The sequence below is a fragment of the Salmo salar genome, chromosome 08 (genome assembly GCF_965601325.2).
Source record: "Salmo salar chromosome 08, fSalSal1, whole genome shotgun sequence".
In the NCBI taxonomy this organism is placed as follows: domain Eukaryota; kingdom Metazoa; phylum Chordata; class Actinopteri; order Salmoniformes; family Salmonidae; genus Salmo; species Salmo salar.
The window spans coordinates 22,740,618-22,759,654 of NC_138298.1; the positions used below are offsets into that span (position 1 = coordinate 22,740,618).

At 42.8% G+C, this 19,037-nt stretch overlaps 2 protein-coding genes across 2 annotated transcripts in view; both read right to left on the reverse strand.

Annotated features, from left to right (window-relative positions):
* Positions 1–1,015: 1,015 nt before the first annotated feature.
* LOC106593798 (zinc finger protein 330) lies at positions 1,016–10,898 on the reverse strand. The gene is made up of 10 exons (XM_045722804.1): positions 10,799–10,898; positions 10,256–10,401; positions 10,104–10,123; positions 9,656–9,726; positions 9,370–9,446; positions 8,757–8,883; positions 8,487–8,591; positions 6,606–6,652; positions 1,981–2,098; positions 1,016–1,662 (listed from the first exon to the last, which is right to left on the reverse strand). The coding sequence occupies exons 2-10, from the start codon at positions 10,373–10,375 to the stop codon at positions 1,385–1,387; spliced, it is 963 nt and encodes a 320-aa protein (XP_045578760.1). The 5' UTR covers positions 10,376–10,401; positions 10,799–10,898; the 3' UTR covers positions 1,016–1,384.
* Positions 10,899–11,934: 1,036 nt separating this feature from the next.
* The window catches only part of LOC106593996 (RING finger protein 150), a 34,520-nt gene continuing 27,417 nt past the window's right edge, over positions 11,935–19,037 (reverse strand). The window contains exon 7 of the mRNA XM_045722806.2: positions 11,935–17,624. Within this exon, the coding sequence (XP_045578762.1) occupies positions 17,506–17,624 (119 nt within the window). The 3' untranslated portion in view covers positions 11,935–17,505. The remainder of the gene's footprint in view (positions 17,625–19,037) is intronic.

Below are 19,037 nucleotides of genomic sequence, written 5' to 3' on the forward strand. Positions count from 1 at the left end.
TTCAAGGCACACTTAACCAGCATGGCTACCACAGCATTCCGTGGCGATACTCCATTCCATCTGGTTTGGGCTTAGTTGGACTATCATTTGTTTTTCAACAGGACAATGACCCAACACACTTCCAGGCTGTGAAGGGCTATTTTACCAAGATAGAGTGATGGAGTGCTGCATCAGATGACATGGCCTCCACAATCACCTGACCTCAACCCAATTGAGATGGTTTGGGATGAGTTGGACCGCAGAGTGAAGGAAAAGCAGCCAACAAGTGCTCAGCATGTGGCGTTACCGCAAGTCAGCACAAAGACAACAGGAGCACTGCCACCGTTATTCCAGCACCATTTCAGCTAAAACATAAAATAATTGAATACGCTGAAAACCAACTTAAAAAGACATCAAAAACAATTTAGCCCAATCAATGTTGCTAAATATTATGTGGCTGTCCTTGCTGTTTTCTGTCTGTGTGTGCTTGCTCAAGTAAAACTAAACATGGACTCACCCACTTGTAGAACATCAACGTCATCCTCATCTTTTCCATGTTGGCAGAACGGTCTATGGCTTTGTCATACAGTACACTTTTAGTTTTTGTTGTCATAGGCTACCTGGCTAAAATGCTTGCTAGCCTAACTTCCTCGCATTGGCAACAATGAACAAGCTTTGTGTTTTTCTTAGAAAGTGATTTGATTGGTATGAAGCCAAATCCAAACTGTCCTCCTTTGGAGGGCGTTTTGCTGCACCAGGACAATCTACAGTTGAGCTCAGCAAACGCTGATTGGCTAATTATTCAATTTGTTTTTATATCAAGGGAGGCCAAAAGCTTGCTAGCATCAATCAATCAAATACTACTGGCAACATGTCATACTCTTTTGGTCCAGACAGCATCAGATACATGGGCTACACATACTGAGACAGAGGGGTACTGTTTCCCTCGCGATGATGATTTCTCTGGTGAGATTCCAGCCCCTTTGGAATTGACGGAAAATTTTAAAAAACCCTGAGAGACGAAAGATGAGCGTAATCATTTTAAATGTTTTATTGGTCAAATATTTGGGGAAGCCTGGTTTCTCTTGGCATCCATGAATACAAGCCACTGTTAACCTGCCTGATGAGTTACATTATTTAGCCTAAAACTTAAAAAGGATATTTGACCAATGTTAGGCAAGAGCCATAGAGAAGTTCTGGATTACTGACCGTCTTTTTTAAACGCGCTAATGTCCAAATACAGACACAATCAAGCAGTACACATATGGTGATGAACTATTACTTTAAACATCTTATTACAGTGTACTGCAATGCATTGCACACACACACACTCCTTGTATATATCTAGTCCCCTCTTCTTTGGGAAGCGGAGAGGAGGAGAGATGTGATGGGAACCAACCTCCGTCTAGGGGACTGCTTCGATCACTGGGGTCCCTTCAATTTTAAGACCGGCCAGAGAGTCAGCTACCTCTTCTTCCTCATCTTCCTCATCATCATCCTCCTCCTCATCTTCCTCCTCGTCATCATCATCATCATCTCCGCCATCGTCCTCCTGGTCTCCCTCCCCTCCTCCGGGCGATGACACGTTCTTCCAGTAGGAGTCGTAGCCAGAGGCTCCATAACCTCCATAGCCATAGCTATCCTCGTCAGCACCACTCTGTCGGCCAAACTTCGTCGTACGGGCTGCAGGGCGAATACAGACATGAGCTGAGAAACTTGAGTAAGAATCCCGATCCGGGGAGTGCATATACACAACAATTAAAAGGTGTTGAATGTGGCGGGATATATTTGAGGTTTAAGATCTGACATCTGCTACAAGAAGAGTATGAAAACAAGTGATTTGTAATGAAGCAAAAATGACTCAATCAACAACTAAAATGATGATATTACAGTATACATACAACTGCACTGCCATCAGTACTCAGTTTTCCTCTTAATGATTGAAGAGTTTTAATCCATGACTGACTTAAGCACTGATTAGATGTTAGATGGTGGACTCACTGGACATGCTGAGGTCCTTAGTCTCCTGGGTCTCATGGCCACACTTGGGGCAGGGAGGATTTTTACCCTTGTCCTGTTTGAACACCTTACTCTTCACATGGTCATCACAGAAACAGGCCTGGGGAGGGAGAGACACAGTTCAACCCAAATGGGCCTTGTTACTATAGGTTACAGTCATGTGTCAAATCCAGGAAATGTATTCCCTGTCCCACTGGTAAATGGTTGTAACTAGAGGGAATACAGCCATGACTGGAAGTGACTTTTCATAGTAGATTAGGAGAACATTTTATTTTAGCTAACCCTAACCCTTTTCCTAGCCTTAACCTAATTCTCCTAACCTGCTGTGTTAATTCTCCTAACCTGCTGCGAAAAAGTAACCCCTAGTTGTAGCTGTATTCCACTTAGTCAGAAGCCTGGTAAACCGGTACTTATTTACCGGGGAGAAAAAAATAAATAAGACTAATTTAACAGTGCAACTGGGAATGTACACATTTCCCCCTGAACTAACACCCTTGCCTTTCTTGCACTAACACTTGTATTTTCTTGCAAGCACTGACTGTTGCTAGCTGCTTTATGACTGATTATCTCACCTAGTTACCTTAAGATGAATGCACTCACTGTAATGCCGGGCGTACACGACACGACTTTACACGACTTTCAAAAATCCTAGCAACGCTGAGCCTCGAGCATTAAACCACAGTATTTCCTATAGTAAACAATCTGGCAGAGACGGGGGTCGACACACTATCAAGATTCTTCACTTGGTCGTGAGGATTCTCATACCACGCCGTCTCACCAAAACTATGTGAATAGATTGTTAACGTAGCTAGCTACAACGAGCTGTGGCTCAAAGCAGCCTCATAAAAGTTCAGTCAGACATATACACTTGCCCTACAGAGTTGAAATATCTTGCCAACACATTTTGGACTGAATAACATTGGGTGTGAACTTCAGAGCTGTAACAATTTTACATTTGGGCTTTGGTTAAAAGCAAGTGCAAACCCATACTAGTAGTAGTCATCGCTCCTGCTCGAGCGAGTGCACATTCTGGGTGATGCGAATCAAGATCTTGGTCTTCCAAGAGCTCTCATTTGGCTATTGCTGATAGCCGTTCTCAAAACTGGTCATTGCACATCTCACATTACAAGAGCGTTGCAGATTTTGTGCCGATAAAATCAAACACGGGATCGGTAGCCCTCAGATTGTGTCTCTGACCTTCTCACATTAAATGCGCGTCGGTGACGGCTGCGAGTAGGCAACAACATGGGGATTTAGTCTCCGATCTCAAAGTTGTCTGGGACAGCTAAAACCAGGGCCAAAAATCGTGTAGTGTACGCACGGCTTAAGTCACTCTGGAAAAGAGCGTCTGCTAAATGACTGAAATGTAGATCTCTCGGTCAATGTGTATAGAGAGGCAACAGCGGTAACAAACAAGTACACTGGCATGAGGAACAGTGGGAGAAAGAATTGTTTACAACATAACACATTGTGTTGATTTAATGTCTTGAAGTGTTCATAGCCTTTGGATTTCTTCACATTTCATTGTGTTAAAAAGTGGGATTAAAAAAATATTGTAATATTTTCTCAACAAACAAATGGCTAACATTTAAGATGAATAGAAATGATAGCTGTTGCTTAAGTATTCAGTCCCAAGTCAATACATGTTAAAATCACCTTTGGCAGAAATTACAGCTGGGAGTCTTCATGGGTAAGTATCTATGAGATTTACACACCTGGATTGTGCAATGTTAGCCCATTATTCTTTTCATAATTCTTCAAGCTCTGTCAATATTTTGGGGATCATGGCTAGACAACAATTTTCAAGTCTTGTCATAGATTTTCAACAGATTTAAGTCAAAACTGTAAGTTGGCCACTCAGGAACATTCACGGTCTTCTTGGTAAGCAACTCCAGTGTAGATTTGGCCTTGTGTTGTAAATTATTGTCCTGCTGAAAGGTGGATTTGTCTCCCAGTGTCTCTTGTAAAGCAGACTGAACCAGGTTTTCCTCTAGGATTTTGTTTGTTCTTAGATCAGTGGTTTTCAATCCTGGTCCTGGGGACCCTGAGGGGCGCACATTTAGTTTTTAGCACTCAACAGCTGATTCAAATGATCAACTCACCATCAAGCTTTAATCATTTGTATCAGCTGTGTAGTGCTAAGGCAAAAACAAAATGTGCGCCCCTTTGGGTCCCCAGGATCTGGATTGATAACCGCTGGCTTAGATCCATCCCGTTTCTTGTCATCCTGAAAACCTCCCTGGTATTTGCCGATGTATAGAATACCCATACCATGATGCAGCCACCACTATGCTTGAAAATAAGGAGGCAGTTACTTAGTGATGTGGTGTGTCGGATAGCGCGCCAAACGCAAGGCTTTGCATTTAGGCCAAAAAGTGGCCTTGGCCTTTTTTACTTCAGTTTTACTTTAGTGCCTTGCTGCATACAATATGCATGTTTTGTAAATATTTTTATTCTGTATATTTGTATTCTTTTCACTCTGTCATTTAGTTCATTATTGTGGAGTCACTACAATGTTGATTCATCCTCAGTTCTTCCATCACAGCCATTGAACTGAAACAGTTTTGAATCACCAATGGCCTCATGGTAACACCCCTCAGCAGTTTCATTCCTTTCCTGCAGCTCAGTTCAGACGGATGACTGCATCTTTGATGTGTCTGAGTGGTTTAACCTCTCTAGGGTAGGGGGCAGTATTTGCACGGCCGGATAAAAAAAACGTACCCGATTTAATCTGGTTATTAATACTGCCCAGAAACTAGAATATGCATATAATTGTTTGATTTGGATAGAAAACACCTTAAAGTTTCTAAAACTGTTTGAATGGTGTCTGTGAGTATAACAGAACTCATATGGCAGGCAAAAACCTGAGAAGATTCCAAACAGGAAGTGCCCTCTCTGACCATTTCTTGGCCTTCTACACTCTCTTTATTGAAAACTGAGGATCTCTGCTGTAACGTGACACTTCCTACGGCTCCCATAGGCTCTCAGAGGGCGCCAGAATGTTGAATGATGACTTTGCAGGCCATGGCTGAAAAACAGTAGCGCATTTGGTAAGTGGTCGATCAGAGAACAATGAGACGGGGGCGAGCGTGCACGTGAAGAGTCCATTTTAGATTTTGAACGAAAACAGGGTTTCCCGGTCGGAATATTATCGCTTTTTTACGAGAAAAATCGAATAAAAATGTATTTTAAACAGCGGTTGACATGCTTCGAAGTACGGTAATGGAATATTTAGAAATGTTTTGTCACGATAGGCGCGTCACCCTTCGTTACCCTTCGGATAGTGTCTTGAACGCACGAACAAAACAGAGGATATTTGAACACAACTATGGATTATTTTGAACCAAACCAACATTTGTTATTGAAGTAGAAGTCCTGGGAGTGCATTCTGACGAAGAACAGCAAAGGTAATCCAATTTTTCTTATAGTAAATCTGAGTTTGGTGAGTGCCAAACTTGGTGGGTGTCAAAATAGCTAGCCCGTGATGGCGAGCCATCTACTCAGAATATTGCAAAACGTGCTTTTGCCGAAAAAGCTATTTTAAAATCGGACATAGCGATTGCATAAAGGAGTTCTGTATCTATAATTCTTAAAATAATTGTTATGTTTTTTGTGAACGTTTATCATGAGTAATTTAGTAAATTCACCGGAAGTTTGCGGTGGGTATGCTAGTTCTGAACGTCACATGCTAATGTAAAAAGCTGGTTTTTGATATAAATATTAACTTGATTGAACAAAACATGCATGTATTGTATAACATAATGTCCTAGGAGTGTCATCTGATGAAGATCATCAAAGGTTAGTGCTGCATTTAGCTGTGGTTTGGGTTTATGTGACATTATATGCTAGCTTGAAAAATGGGTGTCTGATTATTTCTGGCTGGGTACTCTGCTGACATAATCTAATGTTTTGCTTTCGTTGTAAAGCCTTTTTGAAATCGGACAGTGTGGTTAGATTAACGAGAGTCTTGTCTTTAAAATGGTGTAAAATAGTCATATGTTTGAGAAATTGAAGTAATAGCATTTCTAAGGTATTTGAATATCGCGCCACGGGATTCCACTGGCTGTTGAGAAGGTGGGACGATTTCGTCCCACATACCCTAGAGAGGTAAATACATAAGCCACAGCATAATTATTAACTTGACCATTCTTAGAGACATCCAAAGTCTGATTTGTTATTGTTACCCATCTACCAATCACTGCCCTTTATGAGGCTTGTGAAAAGATCATAAAGCTTTGTAGTTGAATCTGTGCTTGAAATTTGACTGTGGGACCTTACAGATGTTTTATGTATTGGGACAGAGGAAGGGTTAGTCATTCAAAAACCATGTCAACCCCTATTATTTCACACAGAGGGAGTCCATGTAACTTATTGTGTGATTTGTTAAGCCAAATGTTACTCCTGAGCTAATTTAGGATACTTTTCTCATTTGTATTAATCTTTTAAAAAATAAATAAAAAAGTTAGAATTGTTATTCCACTGACATTACAGGAGTATACTGACTAGATTGTTGACAAAAAACGTACAATTAAATCCATATTAAATCAGAACATTTTGGGGGAAGAAATCCAAGGGGTATGAATACTTGGATCTCCATTTTCCATTACCTTGCAACGCAGGCAGGAGTGTTGCCCCAATCTGTTGCAGGAAGCACCTGAAATGAACATGGGGGAATACACAGCATATACACTGCTCAAAAAAATAAAGTGAACACTTAAACAACACAATGTAACTCCGAGTCAATCACACTTCTGTGAAATCAAACTGTCCACTTAGGAAGCAACACTGATTGACAATAAATTTCACATGCTGTTGTGCAAATGGAATAGACAACAGGTGGAAATTATAGGCAATTAGCAAGACACCCCCAATAAAGGAGTGGTTCTGCAGGTGGTGACCACAGACCACTTCTCAGTTCCTATGCTTCCTGGCTGATGTTTTGGTCACTTTTGAATGCTGGCGGTGCTTTCACTCTAGTGGTAGCATGAGACGGAGTCTACAACCCACACAAGTGGCTCAGGTAGTGCAGCTCATCCAGGATGGCACATCAATGCGAGCTGTGGCAAGAAGGTTTGCTGTGTCCGTCAGCGTAGTGTCCAGAGCATGGAGGCGCTACCAGGAGACAGGCCAGTACATCAGGAGACGTGGAGGAGGCCGTAGGAAGGCAACAACCCAGCAGCAGGACCGCTACCTCCGCCTTTGGGCAAGGAGGAGCAGGAGGAGCACTGCCAGAGCCCTGCAAAATGACCTCCAGCAGGCCACAAATGTGCATGTGTTTGCTCAAACAGTCAGAAACAGACTCCATGAGGGTGGTATGAGGGCCCGACGTCCACAGGTGGGGGTTGTGCTTACAGCCCAACACCGTGCAGGACGTTTGGCATTTGCCAGAGAACACCAAGATTGGCAAATTCGCCACTGGCGCCCTGTGCTCTTCACAGATGAAAGCAGGTTCACACTGAGCACATGTGACAGACGTGACAGAGTCTGGAGACGCCGTGGAGAACGTTCTGCTGCCTGCAACATCCTCCAGCATGACCGGTTTGGTGGTGGGTCAGTCATGGTGTGGGGTGGCATTTCTTTGGGGGGCCGCACAGCCCTCCATGTGCCTGACTGCCATTAGGTACCGAGATGAGATCCTCAGACCCCTTGTGAGACCATATGTTGGTGCGGATGGCCCTGGGTTCCTCCTAATGCAAGACAATGCTAGACCTCATGTGGCTGGAGTGTGTCAGCAGTTCCTGCAAGAGGAAGGCATTGATGCTATGGACTGGCCCGCCCGTTCCTCAGACCTGAATCCAATTGAGCACATCTGGGACATCATGTCTCGCTCCATCCACCAATGCCACGTTGCACCACAGACTGTCCAGGAGTTGGCGGATGCTTTAGTCCAGGTCTGGGAGGAGATCCCTCAGGAGATCATCCGCCACCTCATCAGGAGCATGCCCAGGCGTTGTAGGGAGGTCATACAGGCACGTGGAGGCCACACACACTACTGAGCCTCATTTTGACTTGTTTTAAGGACATTACATCAAAGTTGGATGAGCCTGTAGTGTGGTTTTCCACTTTAATTTTGAGTGTGACTCCAAATCCAGACCTCCATGGGTTGATAAATTGGATTTCCATTGATTATTTGTGTGATTTTGTTGTCAGCACATTCAACTATGTAAAGAAAAAAGTATTTAATAAGATTCTCTCATTCATTCAGATCTAGGATGTGTTATTTTAGTGTTCCCTTTATTTTTTTGAGCAGTGTATTAACACATTGAAAATGTTTATTTAAAATCAGTATAGCTAGGGGTTAACCTTTCTCTAAACTTTAAACTGGCAGAATGCCTACTTTTCTATACCTTACATGCTGTTCCTCATGTCTGCCAAAGTATGCCCTAAGGCTAAACGTCAACAGGTTATAGTGTTGAAACTTCTTGATTTCTCATGATCCAACACAATGTGGATGATTGACATGTGAGAAAGACACCATAATTGCTCACATTTGTAAGTCTCTGCCTCCAGGACTTGGCAACTGGCTTGGTGCTCAAACTGGTCATCCTCACACAGGAAGTTGTGGCAGAAGGAGCAACGGTATACCCTTCCCCCTGTGTCAGATAGGAAAAAAGGAGGAATGATTACAAAAGGGACACAAGGTGGATGGCAACCAGCATTTGGGTGCATGTATTGACAAAAAAAAAAGATAATTATAGGCCTTGTTTAGTTTTGCAGATCAGGCAGGTTGGATAATATTATAAAATGGCATAATTTACCATGGTCCCATACACAGCGTTCACACTCGATACAGTCGGCATCCATGAGAGGACATGTGCAAGCGTGGGTACTGAGGCACTTTCTCCCGTGGCACACCCAGGCCTCACAGAAGTCACACACTGCCCCCTTGTGGACAGAGACAGCATTTCACATATCAATATAAAGACATCCAATGATAAACTCATAACTGTGGACAATCTGGGCACATATCACAATGTTAAATAGATGTAGGTCTACACCAGGGGTGTATTCATTACGTCTTGCAATGGAAACCATTTGCCATTTAAGAACCAAACGGAAGCAAACGGAGCAAACGAAACAGGGAGGGACCTACCTTCAATTTGTGCAATAGAAACAAAACATTTTTCATTTGGAGTAAATGGTTACAATTGCAGAACGTTTTGCAACAGAATCGGCATAATGAATACATCCCATGGTCATATTCACTAGAAACCAAAGGCGGCAAACTATCAGGGACTACCTGGATTTGACCGATAACAAACACTTGTTTTCCATTGTGAAACGTTTTGCTGTGGTGTGCATTAATGATTATTACTGAGTATGTATTACTCCCATCTTAATAAAGTTTTTCAAACGGCTCTCATCTCTTACCACCATGCCCATCCCCGTAGCGTGGATCCCTGGGTGCTTGATGACACAGTCTGATGACTTCATGCATTTGGTTTTGCCTTTAGTTGGAATACAGGAAGACCGTATCACACCACAACATAATACATGGTTCTTGCACTCCTATATAAATATCTTACATGTAACATTGTGCAATATCTTTCTTTGCCACTTGAGGGGATAAATGAAGTTGTATGGAATTAAGTTGGGCTCAAAGAACTCAAGGGATTTTAAATCAGAAACATGCGTCACAATTTATCTTAAGACTCACCACATTGACCACACTGGGGCAGCTTCTGAACGTTTGCACAGAAGTAGCAGAAAGCTCTGTTCTTCTGCCGTCTTGGAAACAGGGGAACAAAGTGTCAAAGCCTCCATCACCTGTAGATTATAGTTGCTAATAAAGAAATAATGCATCTTGTTCAAATAGTTGAATTGTGTTCACACAATTTAACCTTTATTTAACTGGGCAACTCAGTTAAGAACAAATTCTTATTTACAATGACGGCCCACCCCGGCAAAACCCTAACAACGCTGGGCCAATTGTGCGCTGCCTTATGGGCCTCCCAATCACATCTGGTTGTGATACAGCCTGGAATTGAACCAGGGTCTGTAGTGACGCCTCTAGCACTGAGATGCGCCACACGGGAGCCCCAATGTTAGCTAGTTAAGTTATCCATTAAGATGAATGTAAAAAATATTGATTGAAGATGTCTTACCTCTGGCATTTGTCACATTCCTGCAACACAAGATGAGGACTACAGTAAGTATGAGGACTACAGTAAGTACTAGGGAAATAATCATGATTTGCAGTCATTGTTAGTTATCCATTTCATATTGTGCTGTGATGAACATGTATATTATTCCATACCATTGCTGAATTGCAAGGGGACTTTGCAACGTCAACAAAGCCCTTGTTGGCTCGAGTCTGTTTCTCCCGTTCCTTGCGGTTCTCTGCCTTCTTGCGTGCACCAGTCTTCTTTTTCGGCATCTTTCAGTTTCTGTAGCTGACTTTACCTGAAGGCATGTGGGGGATTAGCAAACCATAACTAACCAACCAACCAACCAAGCAAGCCAACTCAGTCAATGGCATCACATCTTGACAGACTGGACACATCATTAGTCTAGGTCCTTACGAAAATATAAATGTTGTAAAACTGTATTAGCTAGTTAACTAGGTATCTACGTAAAAAAGATATGAAAAAAGCAGTTATTTACCTATCTAACGTTACTGTACGTGTGCTGAGCAACACAGTTCAAACACGCGCTAACTAACTTGACTTCATGGAAATACCAGATGCAGCAACGACATGTAATAGAAAGTAATTTTATAATGAACAGATAAAAGCCTTAACCGATATGTGCTGTTTATAATTGTTTTTAACACATTATAACCCAAAATGTAAAGACTTACAAGGAATGTCGCAATCCACGGCTAGCTCAGCTGAAAACGGAAGTTACAACGCGGATATTTAGTCCGACTGAGTATTCTTCTCGCCTGAATTGTGATCCGCCTTTTCGTTCCTATGTGAGTTCCTATATTTCTATTGTACATGAATTTCCCTTGCGCTCAATGAAATGTTATATTAAAGTATGAATTGTATATTACATCATGGTTTGGCCAATTAAGGCTGTTATTATCAACGCTAGTTCAAAAATACATACTTTTTTATTTATATTGTATTCTAAAGTCACTTCAGTCACCTGCCACCATGACCCATGAATGTTGTTAAAATGAATTGGGCTTTACCAAAGACGCCTTTGCAATGTTTCTTTCTGTAACGTAAACTACGGTGAATGGGTTTACAATTCCCCAGAAGATGGCAGTAAACCATTCTTTTCATCACACATGCTTGAGGTCTTGGAGGTTTCTTTGGCCTTATCAGTGGAGGCTGGTGGTAGGAGCTATAGGAAGGCGGGCTCATTGTAATGGCTGGAATAAAATGAACGGTATCAAACACATTACACATATGGAAACCACATGTCTGACTCAATTCCATTCCAGCCATTACAGTGAGCCTATCTTCCTATAGCTCCTCCCACCAGCCTCCTCTTATGTCAATGTTTTACACCAGTAGTTCTCTGTACCCCGTCCCCGTCCCCCAACCTCTTAATCCCCCAACCTCTACCTCTTAATTAAGATTACGCCCCTTTTTCTCCAATTTTCTTCTAAAATGACATACCCAAATCTAACTGCCTGAAGCAAGGATATGCATATTCTTGGTACCATTTGAAAGGAAACACTTTGACATTTGTGGAAATGTGAAAGGAATGTAGAAGAATATAACATAATAGATCTGGTAAAAGATAATACAAAGAAAACCAAAAACGTTATTTTGTATTTTTTTTGTACCATCATCTTTGAAATGCAAGAGAAAGGCCATAATGTATTATTCCAGCCCAGGTGCAATTTAGATTTTGTCCACTAGATGGCAGCAGTGTATGTGCAACGTTTTAGACTGATTCAATGAACCATTGCATTTTTGTTAAATGTTGTATCAAGACTGCCAAAATATGTTTATTAATAACTTTTCATGTTCAAAATTATGCACTCTCCTCAAACAATAGCATGGTATTATTTCACTGTAATAGCTACTGTAAATTGGACAGTGCAGATAGATTAACAAGAATTTAAGCTTTCTGCCAATATCAGATATGTCTATGTCCTGGGAAATGTTCTTGTTACTTACAACCTCATGCTAATCGCATTAGCCTACGTTAGCTCAACTGTCCCATGGAAGGGACACCGATCCCGAAGAAGTCTACACCTGGTCTGCAGAACACAGGCCTAACACCCCTTCACAGCAAAGGAAATAGGCTACAGTACTAGGCTACTACATGTCTGTAAATGTATACTAGACAAAAATATAGACGCAACATGCAACAATTTCAATGATTTTACTGAGTTGCAGTTCACATAAGGAAATCAGTCAACTGAAATAAATTCATTAGGCCCTAATCTATGGATATCACATGACTGGGAATACAGATATGCATCTGTTGGTCATAGATAGCTTAAAAAAAGGTAAGGGTGTGGATCAGAAAACCAGTCCGTATCAGGTGTGATCAGCATTTGCCTCATGCAGCGCCACACATCTCCTTCGCATAGAGTTGATCAGGCTGTTGATTTTGGCCTGTGGAATGTTGTCCCACTCCTCTTCAATGGCTGTGCGAAGTTGCTGAATATTGGAACACGCTGTCGTGCACGTCGATCCAGAGCATCCCAAACATGCTCAATGGCTAACATTGTCTGCAGCACAAGGTACACCTGTGTAATGATCATGCTGTTTAATCAATCAAATAAGGTTTTTGTGCATATGGAGCATTTGGAATATTTTATTTCAGCTCATGAAACATGGGATCAACACTTTACATGTTGCGTTTATATTTTTGTTCAGTGTAATCACTTACACATGTATGAGTTTTGCGGTGTTCCCATGTAGGCTAAGTAGTACTAAAACATAATTATCTCTCATTCTTTCCACTAGAAGTATCCCTCTCCTCCCATGAGTGCCCTCAAATTTCCCAGCTGGTACTCCTTTCCAGAGAGCCATTCTTATGTGCCGGGCTCCTGAGTGGCGCAGTGGTCTATGGAACTACATCTCAGTGCTAGAGGCGTCACCACAGACCCTGGTTTGATTCCAGGCTGTATCACAACTGGCTGTGATTGGGAGTACCATAGGGCGGTGCCCAATTGGCCTAGCGTCGTCTGGGTTTGGCAAAGGTAGGCCGTCACTGTAAATAAGAATTTGTTCTTAACTGACTTGCCTAGTTAAATAAAAAAAATGAACTAACCGTATTAGGTGGCTCAAATTACAATGCTATGTGAGTGGGTGCGACGGCATCCGCCAAACACAGATTCGTCCGTCGACTGCCAGATGGTGAAGCATAATTCATTACTCCAGAGAACGCCTTTCCACTGCTCCAGAGTCCAATAGCGGCAAGCTTTACACCACTCCAGCCGACGCTGGGCATTGTGATCATAGGCTTGTGCCGTTGTTGCTCCTAGACGTTTCCACTTCATAATACCAGTGCTTACAATTGACCGTGGCAGCTCTAGCAAGGCAGAAATTTGACAAACTGACTTGTTGGAAAGGTGGCATCCTATGACGGCGCCACATTGAAGGTAACTGAGCTCTTCAGTATGGGTCATTCTACTGTAAATGTTTGTCTATAGAGATTGCATGGCCGTGTGCTCGATGTTATACACCTGTCAGCAATGGGTGTGACAGAAACCACTAATTTGAAGGTGTGTCCACATACTTTTGGCCATGTAGTGTAGTATGCTAGTGTGCATTTCGTAACGAAGCAGAGGAGACCAGCTTATATCATTGGAATGTATGATGGTCATTTACATATTGGCCAATGAATCATGTCAGAATAAATCATTTCAATAGCATTGGCTCACCCTAACGGTATCAGAGAGGGTTGACATAAACATTATTGACAATAACGAAATAGAAACCAGACAGCTTCACCCCAGTTGGAAAAACTTGCAATAAAATGTATTGTACCTCACAATCATTGACTCACACGCGTGCAACATTGTACTATAGAACTGTACTGTATATCATTAACACTGGCAAAAATATTTACATATTCCTCTATATAACAAAATAGCAATAGTGTAGAGTTCTGCTGGATATAGCATACAACATTTTCGTAACAATCCCCCAAACCCACAGCTGGTACACAAGTCTAGATAAAAGAACACAGACTCTTAACAAACAGCACACATACAGTGACAATTATGTCATGTGCCATTTCCAATGGTCGTGTCAACTGTCAAACGCATTCAAGGTCAACTGTATTCAAAAGACGTTTTGTGCCATTTCGATGTAGTATACAGATCTCTCCTTCAAGTGAAAAACTGCATTCTAGGTAGGGTGGGTACACAACCAGTTAAAGAAAGAGAACTAAAAGCTACATTTAAATTCTATGTCATTTTATGTATACCTGACATAATTATACCATCATTGGGGTAAACAAGAACCTACTATAAGATTATAATATGTGCATTCATTACTTTATATTTGGAAGAACACAACGGTTTCTATAAGTGTTCATTACGAATATAACAGATATTCATTCGAATTATGTTCAAATCAAGGCCATTGCTTCTTCATGGTCATTAAAAAAAAAAAGAGTTGTTGGAATAAGTGGACGCAAGGAATTTGAGAATGAGAGAATTACCTTTCAGGAAATGAAGTCAATTAAACACGACCCCTTACATGAAACAGGAAGCAATTAAAGGTTTTTAAATGTTCTGGCTTCACACAAGTGAAGTTGTCAGACACGCATACATACAGTACAATCAGAATCTATCAAACCCTCCTCTGGTACAAAATGCCCACCAAGCTTAATTGCTTCCTCTTATCTTGTCCCCCTGTGCAATACAAACAAATGGGCAGATGGAAACTGTGTGGTGTGGTGTGTGTGTGAAACCAACCCCCAGAGGGAAATCAAATGCTGTTAGTTGTTTCTATGGCCCTCAGCCCATAGTAACAACTGTAGAGCTGTGTGTGGAGAGGCTAGATGAGACTACCATATTTTAATGGATCTCTAGTATTCTGGCCAAGGATGCCATGAGTTATGGTGGAGCGCTTAACACCTCCATGACCCAATCCCCATTCTCTTCCCTTCTCCCATACCGTGCAGTTCCCATCACTGATTTAAAAGCACTGGATTGGTGTAAACATTGGCTGGAGGGCGTTTCCACCATTATAAAATCCATTACGTGAAGTGTGCACACTTAGGGAGAGGTGTGGAGAATCGGAACGCAAAAAGTGACCATAACTGGGGAGAATATGCTTTTAACTGAGCCATGCTCAATGCATGACGCACCCACTCTTCAGTCTCCATTCAATCGATTGATCAAATATACATTTATGACGCTTATACAATATAAAATCACACAAATGTAGTGTATTTCACAAACTGATACTGCAAAACAAAGCTAAAAGTAATGAGTCTGACACACTAGGAAGGCATACAGATGTACCTAATGCATAAGCGTGGGAGATTTCAACATTCTCCCAGAGATTCTGTAATCCTTCTCTAATTGACAAGGACAGGGGGGATTATGGGTAATATGAGCTCCTTACATAACTGGGAGTTGATTGGTTGGCGGCCTAAAGGAACCAATGATTAAATGAACGAACACATAGTAAGGAAGAGAAACCCAGTATCAAATAGTAGACGCTCGATGACAACAGTGGCCTTGTGCCATTTCATGCAGATTTTAGCCTGAAAATCAAATCTAAGTTGCATATTAAAGCAATATAAGATTATCATATGTTAAGGATGAAAGTACACATTTGTAAATAAATGTGTTGAGAACCTTGAGGGGACTCCAAAGGAGAGAGGAATCAAACTAAAATAAAAAATGGCCTTTGATACAATTCCAGCACAAAATCGGGGGAGGAAGGACATAAAGCATGAGTTAATAAATGTCATTCAAAATGCATTAGCACTACCAGTGAGCTCTTGAAACCAGGCAACTATTCTCTCTGCTCTATTTCTCCTGTACTGTAAACATTTACCATTTTCTTTTTCTTACAAAAATAAACTTATTTTCATACTAAAATAAATGCTGTTCGTCAGACCTTCGTTTCCCTACGCGAATGTACAAAAAAAACTGCCATTTTGAAATTCATCATAGGAAGAAAAAAAAGTTTTATCCTCAGAAGAAATGACTAAGAGGTACAAACTATCTGCAACAGGGTTTAGTCAACTCTTTCATAACGAATTCACAGTCAACCAAAGCCACAGCCAATGCATGGTATTCCTTCGCCAGGGGCTATCTAGTCTCTCTAGATGGACCAATTGCCTCCCACAATGTACCAATGTTCCAGCATACTAGTGCTGTTGCCCTAGGTCTGGGACTTCCCGGACTAGGGGCTATCTAATACACCGAGTTCAGATATAGCAAAATGTAATTTACTTTTATCAACAGACAACTTCGATGTGCTTTTCACTATCCAACCAATGGGTGAACTCAACAACACCCACAATGCCATCTTGCTTTGCCTTCTAGAAACAGAAGCAACATCAATACAAAAACGAAAACTGCAAGAACTTGGCACAGAGCAAATGCAGAGCACTGCAGACACACGTTATGTTAGATAACAGAAGATTTCACCACATGCTATTGGGTGGCTCGACTGGGAGATGACATGACATTAAAACGGAATACAATTCCCATCTGTTCTTCATGAACAAACAGCCACTACTATAGCCTCCTGTGTTGTGTTACTGGCGGTGATAATAAAGCTTTAGCAGTTTGAAACAGGGCTGTAGCTGACGTCATCACTACAAATCTCCATTACCGCGGGCTGTGATTGTCAACTGGTGGGATAAAACAAACTCGTAGTTGGTCCCCACAACACATGGTGTACAGTACTTCAGAAGTGGAAATAAACGATAGTCCTAAAGACCTCTAAATTAAGGATAAGGATGCAATTTAACAATCGGATATTCAGAAATGCTTGACAATATGTGCATAGTATAAATGCTACAATACCAACAGCGTTGAATGTTATCGAAATGATTTCAAGCAGAGATGGTGAAAAAACATCAGCTTCAAGTTTACCACAAGTAAATGCTGGTCACTCAGAACACGCACTAACTGTTTTTGACACTTAAAGCCCATGCTGCAGGAGGCTTATATTGACCATATACAGTATATATAGATATTCCTATAACTAGGTGTAAAGATTTCCGTGTTTCGTTCTGGAATACGTTGGCAGTGATGATCTCGTAGAAAGAAATCAAAATGTCACATGTCCAAAGAGTCAATAAAGTGATAGTGACAACTAACAGAGGTGCTAAACTACACCCCCAGTCCAGAGGCTAATGACAAGAGCTGTGATTGGCTGCCTGGTTTCCATGGCGACTGAATGTGACAGTAGTCAGAAAAGGGAGGCAGGACAGGAGGAACCTGTAGATGAGGCAGTGGGGACAGATAGGTGTGTTGCACTGCTATGGGTTCTATTGCTTGGTTTTCTCCTAATAATCTGGAGCCACTACCTCCCATCAGGGGGCCAGGCGCTGCCCCTTCGGTCCCGTTTCTCATCTCCATGGCGACCCCGTGAGCTTCCTTCCTACTTGGCTCCGATTGGCTCAGGACTTGACCTCGTCACGGTCGTGCCCAAGGGAGAGCTCCATGTCGGACAAACCCACCTCCACAGCCAGGATAAGGGAGGTGTCCGAGTCGCTGCTCAGCGGGGGCTGGTGCTCACCTGCAGGGAGAGAGAGACCGGTCAGCACAGACACAACATGGTGGTCACCTTTAAAGAGAGGGTGATACAGGTAAACCTGAACGGACCCAAAATAGCGGTTAATGTGCAGTAGCATAGACAAGATGAGGCGACTGATGAGGGCATAGCAGGGAACCTGACAAGAGATATAAACTTCTCTGTAAGGGCTGTGGTGTCCACTTGACTAAAGACAGACTGCACTACACCGGGTCTTAGGAGATAGCAGCGCTACACCGGGTCTTAGGAGATAGCAGCGCTACACCGGGTCTTAGGAGATAGCAGCGCTACACCGGGTCTTAGGAGATAGCAGCGCTACACCGGGTCTTAGGAGATAGCAGCGCTACACCGGGTCTTAGGAGATAGCAGCGCTACACCGGGTCTTAGGAGATAGCAGCGCTACACCGGGTCTTAGGAGATAGCAGCGCTACACCGGGTCTTAGGGGATAGCAGCGCTACACCGGGTCTTAGGAGATAGCAGCGCTACACCGGGTCTTAGGGGATAGCAGCGCTACACCGGGTCTTAGGAGATAGCAGCGCTACACCGGGTCTTAGGAGATAGCAGCGCTACACCGGGTCTTAGGGGATAGCAGCGCTACACCGGGTCTTAGGGGATAGCAGCGCTACACCGGGTCTTAGGGGATAGCAGCGCTACACCGGGTCTTAGGGGATAGCAGCGCTACACCGGGTCTTAGGAGATAGCAGCGCTACACCGGGTCTTAGGAGATAGCAGCGCTACACCGGGTCTTAGGAGATAGCAGCGCTACACCGGGTCTTAGGAGATAGCAGCGCTACACCGGGTCTTAGGAGATAGCAGCGCTACACCGGGTCTTAGGAGATAGCAGCGCTACACGGGGTCTTAGGAGATAGCAGCGCTACACCGGGTCTTAGGAGATAGCAGCGCTACACCGGGTCTTAGGAGATAGCAGAGCTACACCGGGTCTTAGGGGAAAGCAGAGCTACACCGGGTCTTAGGAAATAGCAGCGCTACACCGGGTCTTAGGAGATAGCAGTGCTACACCGGGTCTTAGGAGATAGCAGCGCTACACAGTCATATGAATAGAAAACAACTAGAGCAGTACAGGGGACCATCAATCTACTTCACATATGTTCTCTATGGACTAACACCACTCCTGTCCCACTTTCCAGCAGCAAATCAGGCCTTTTTTTGGCAACATGCTGTAGCACGGTCCAAAGTGAAGGATAACCGTAATAAGTTAACAGACAGCGCTCGTTGTTTACGCTGGCGGGCACGGCGTGCACCGCGATCTGTCACTGCAACACGGCAATTCAGCAGAACCCTGATAGATCAGAGCCTTCATCTCGGGGCGGTTGTCAGACGGCACCGTGAGCTAGTTAGCGCCACGACAAACAAACAACAGAACTCCCATTAACTCC

Bases quoted from the DNA above. Each gene is read 5' to 3' on its own strand.
- LOC106593798 (XM_045722804.1), bottom strand. From the start codon at position 10,375: ATGCCGAAAAAGAAGACTGGTGCACGCAAGAAGGCAGAGAACCGCAAG. The intron at 10,124-10,255 runs GTATGGAATAAT...CTTGTGTTGCAG, and splicing joins CCCCTTGCAATTCAGCAATG to GAATGTGACAAATGCCAGAG. The intron at 2,099-6,605 runs GTAATGGAAAAT...CTCCCTCCCCAG, and splicing joins ACTCCTGCCTGCGTTGCAAG to GCCTGTTTCTGTGATGACCA.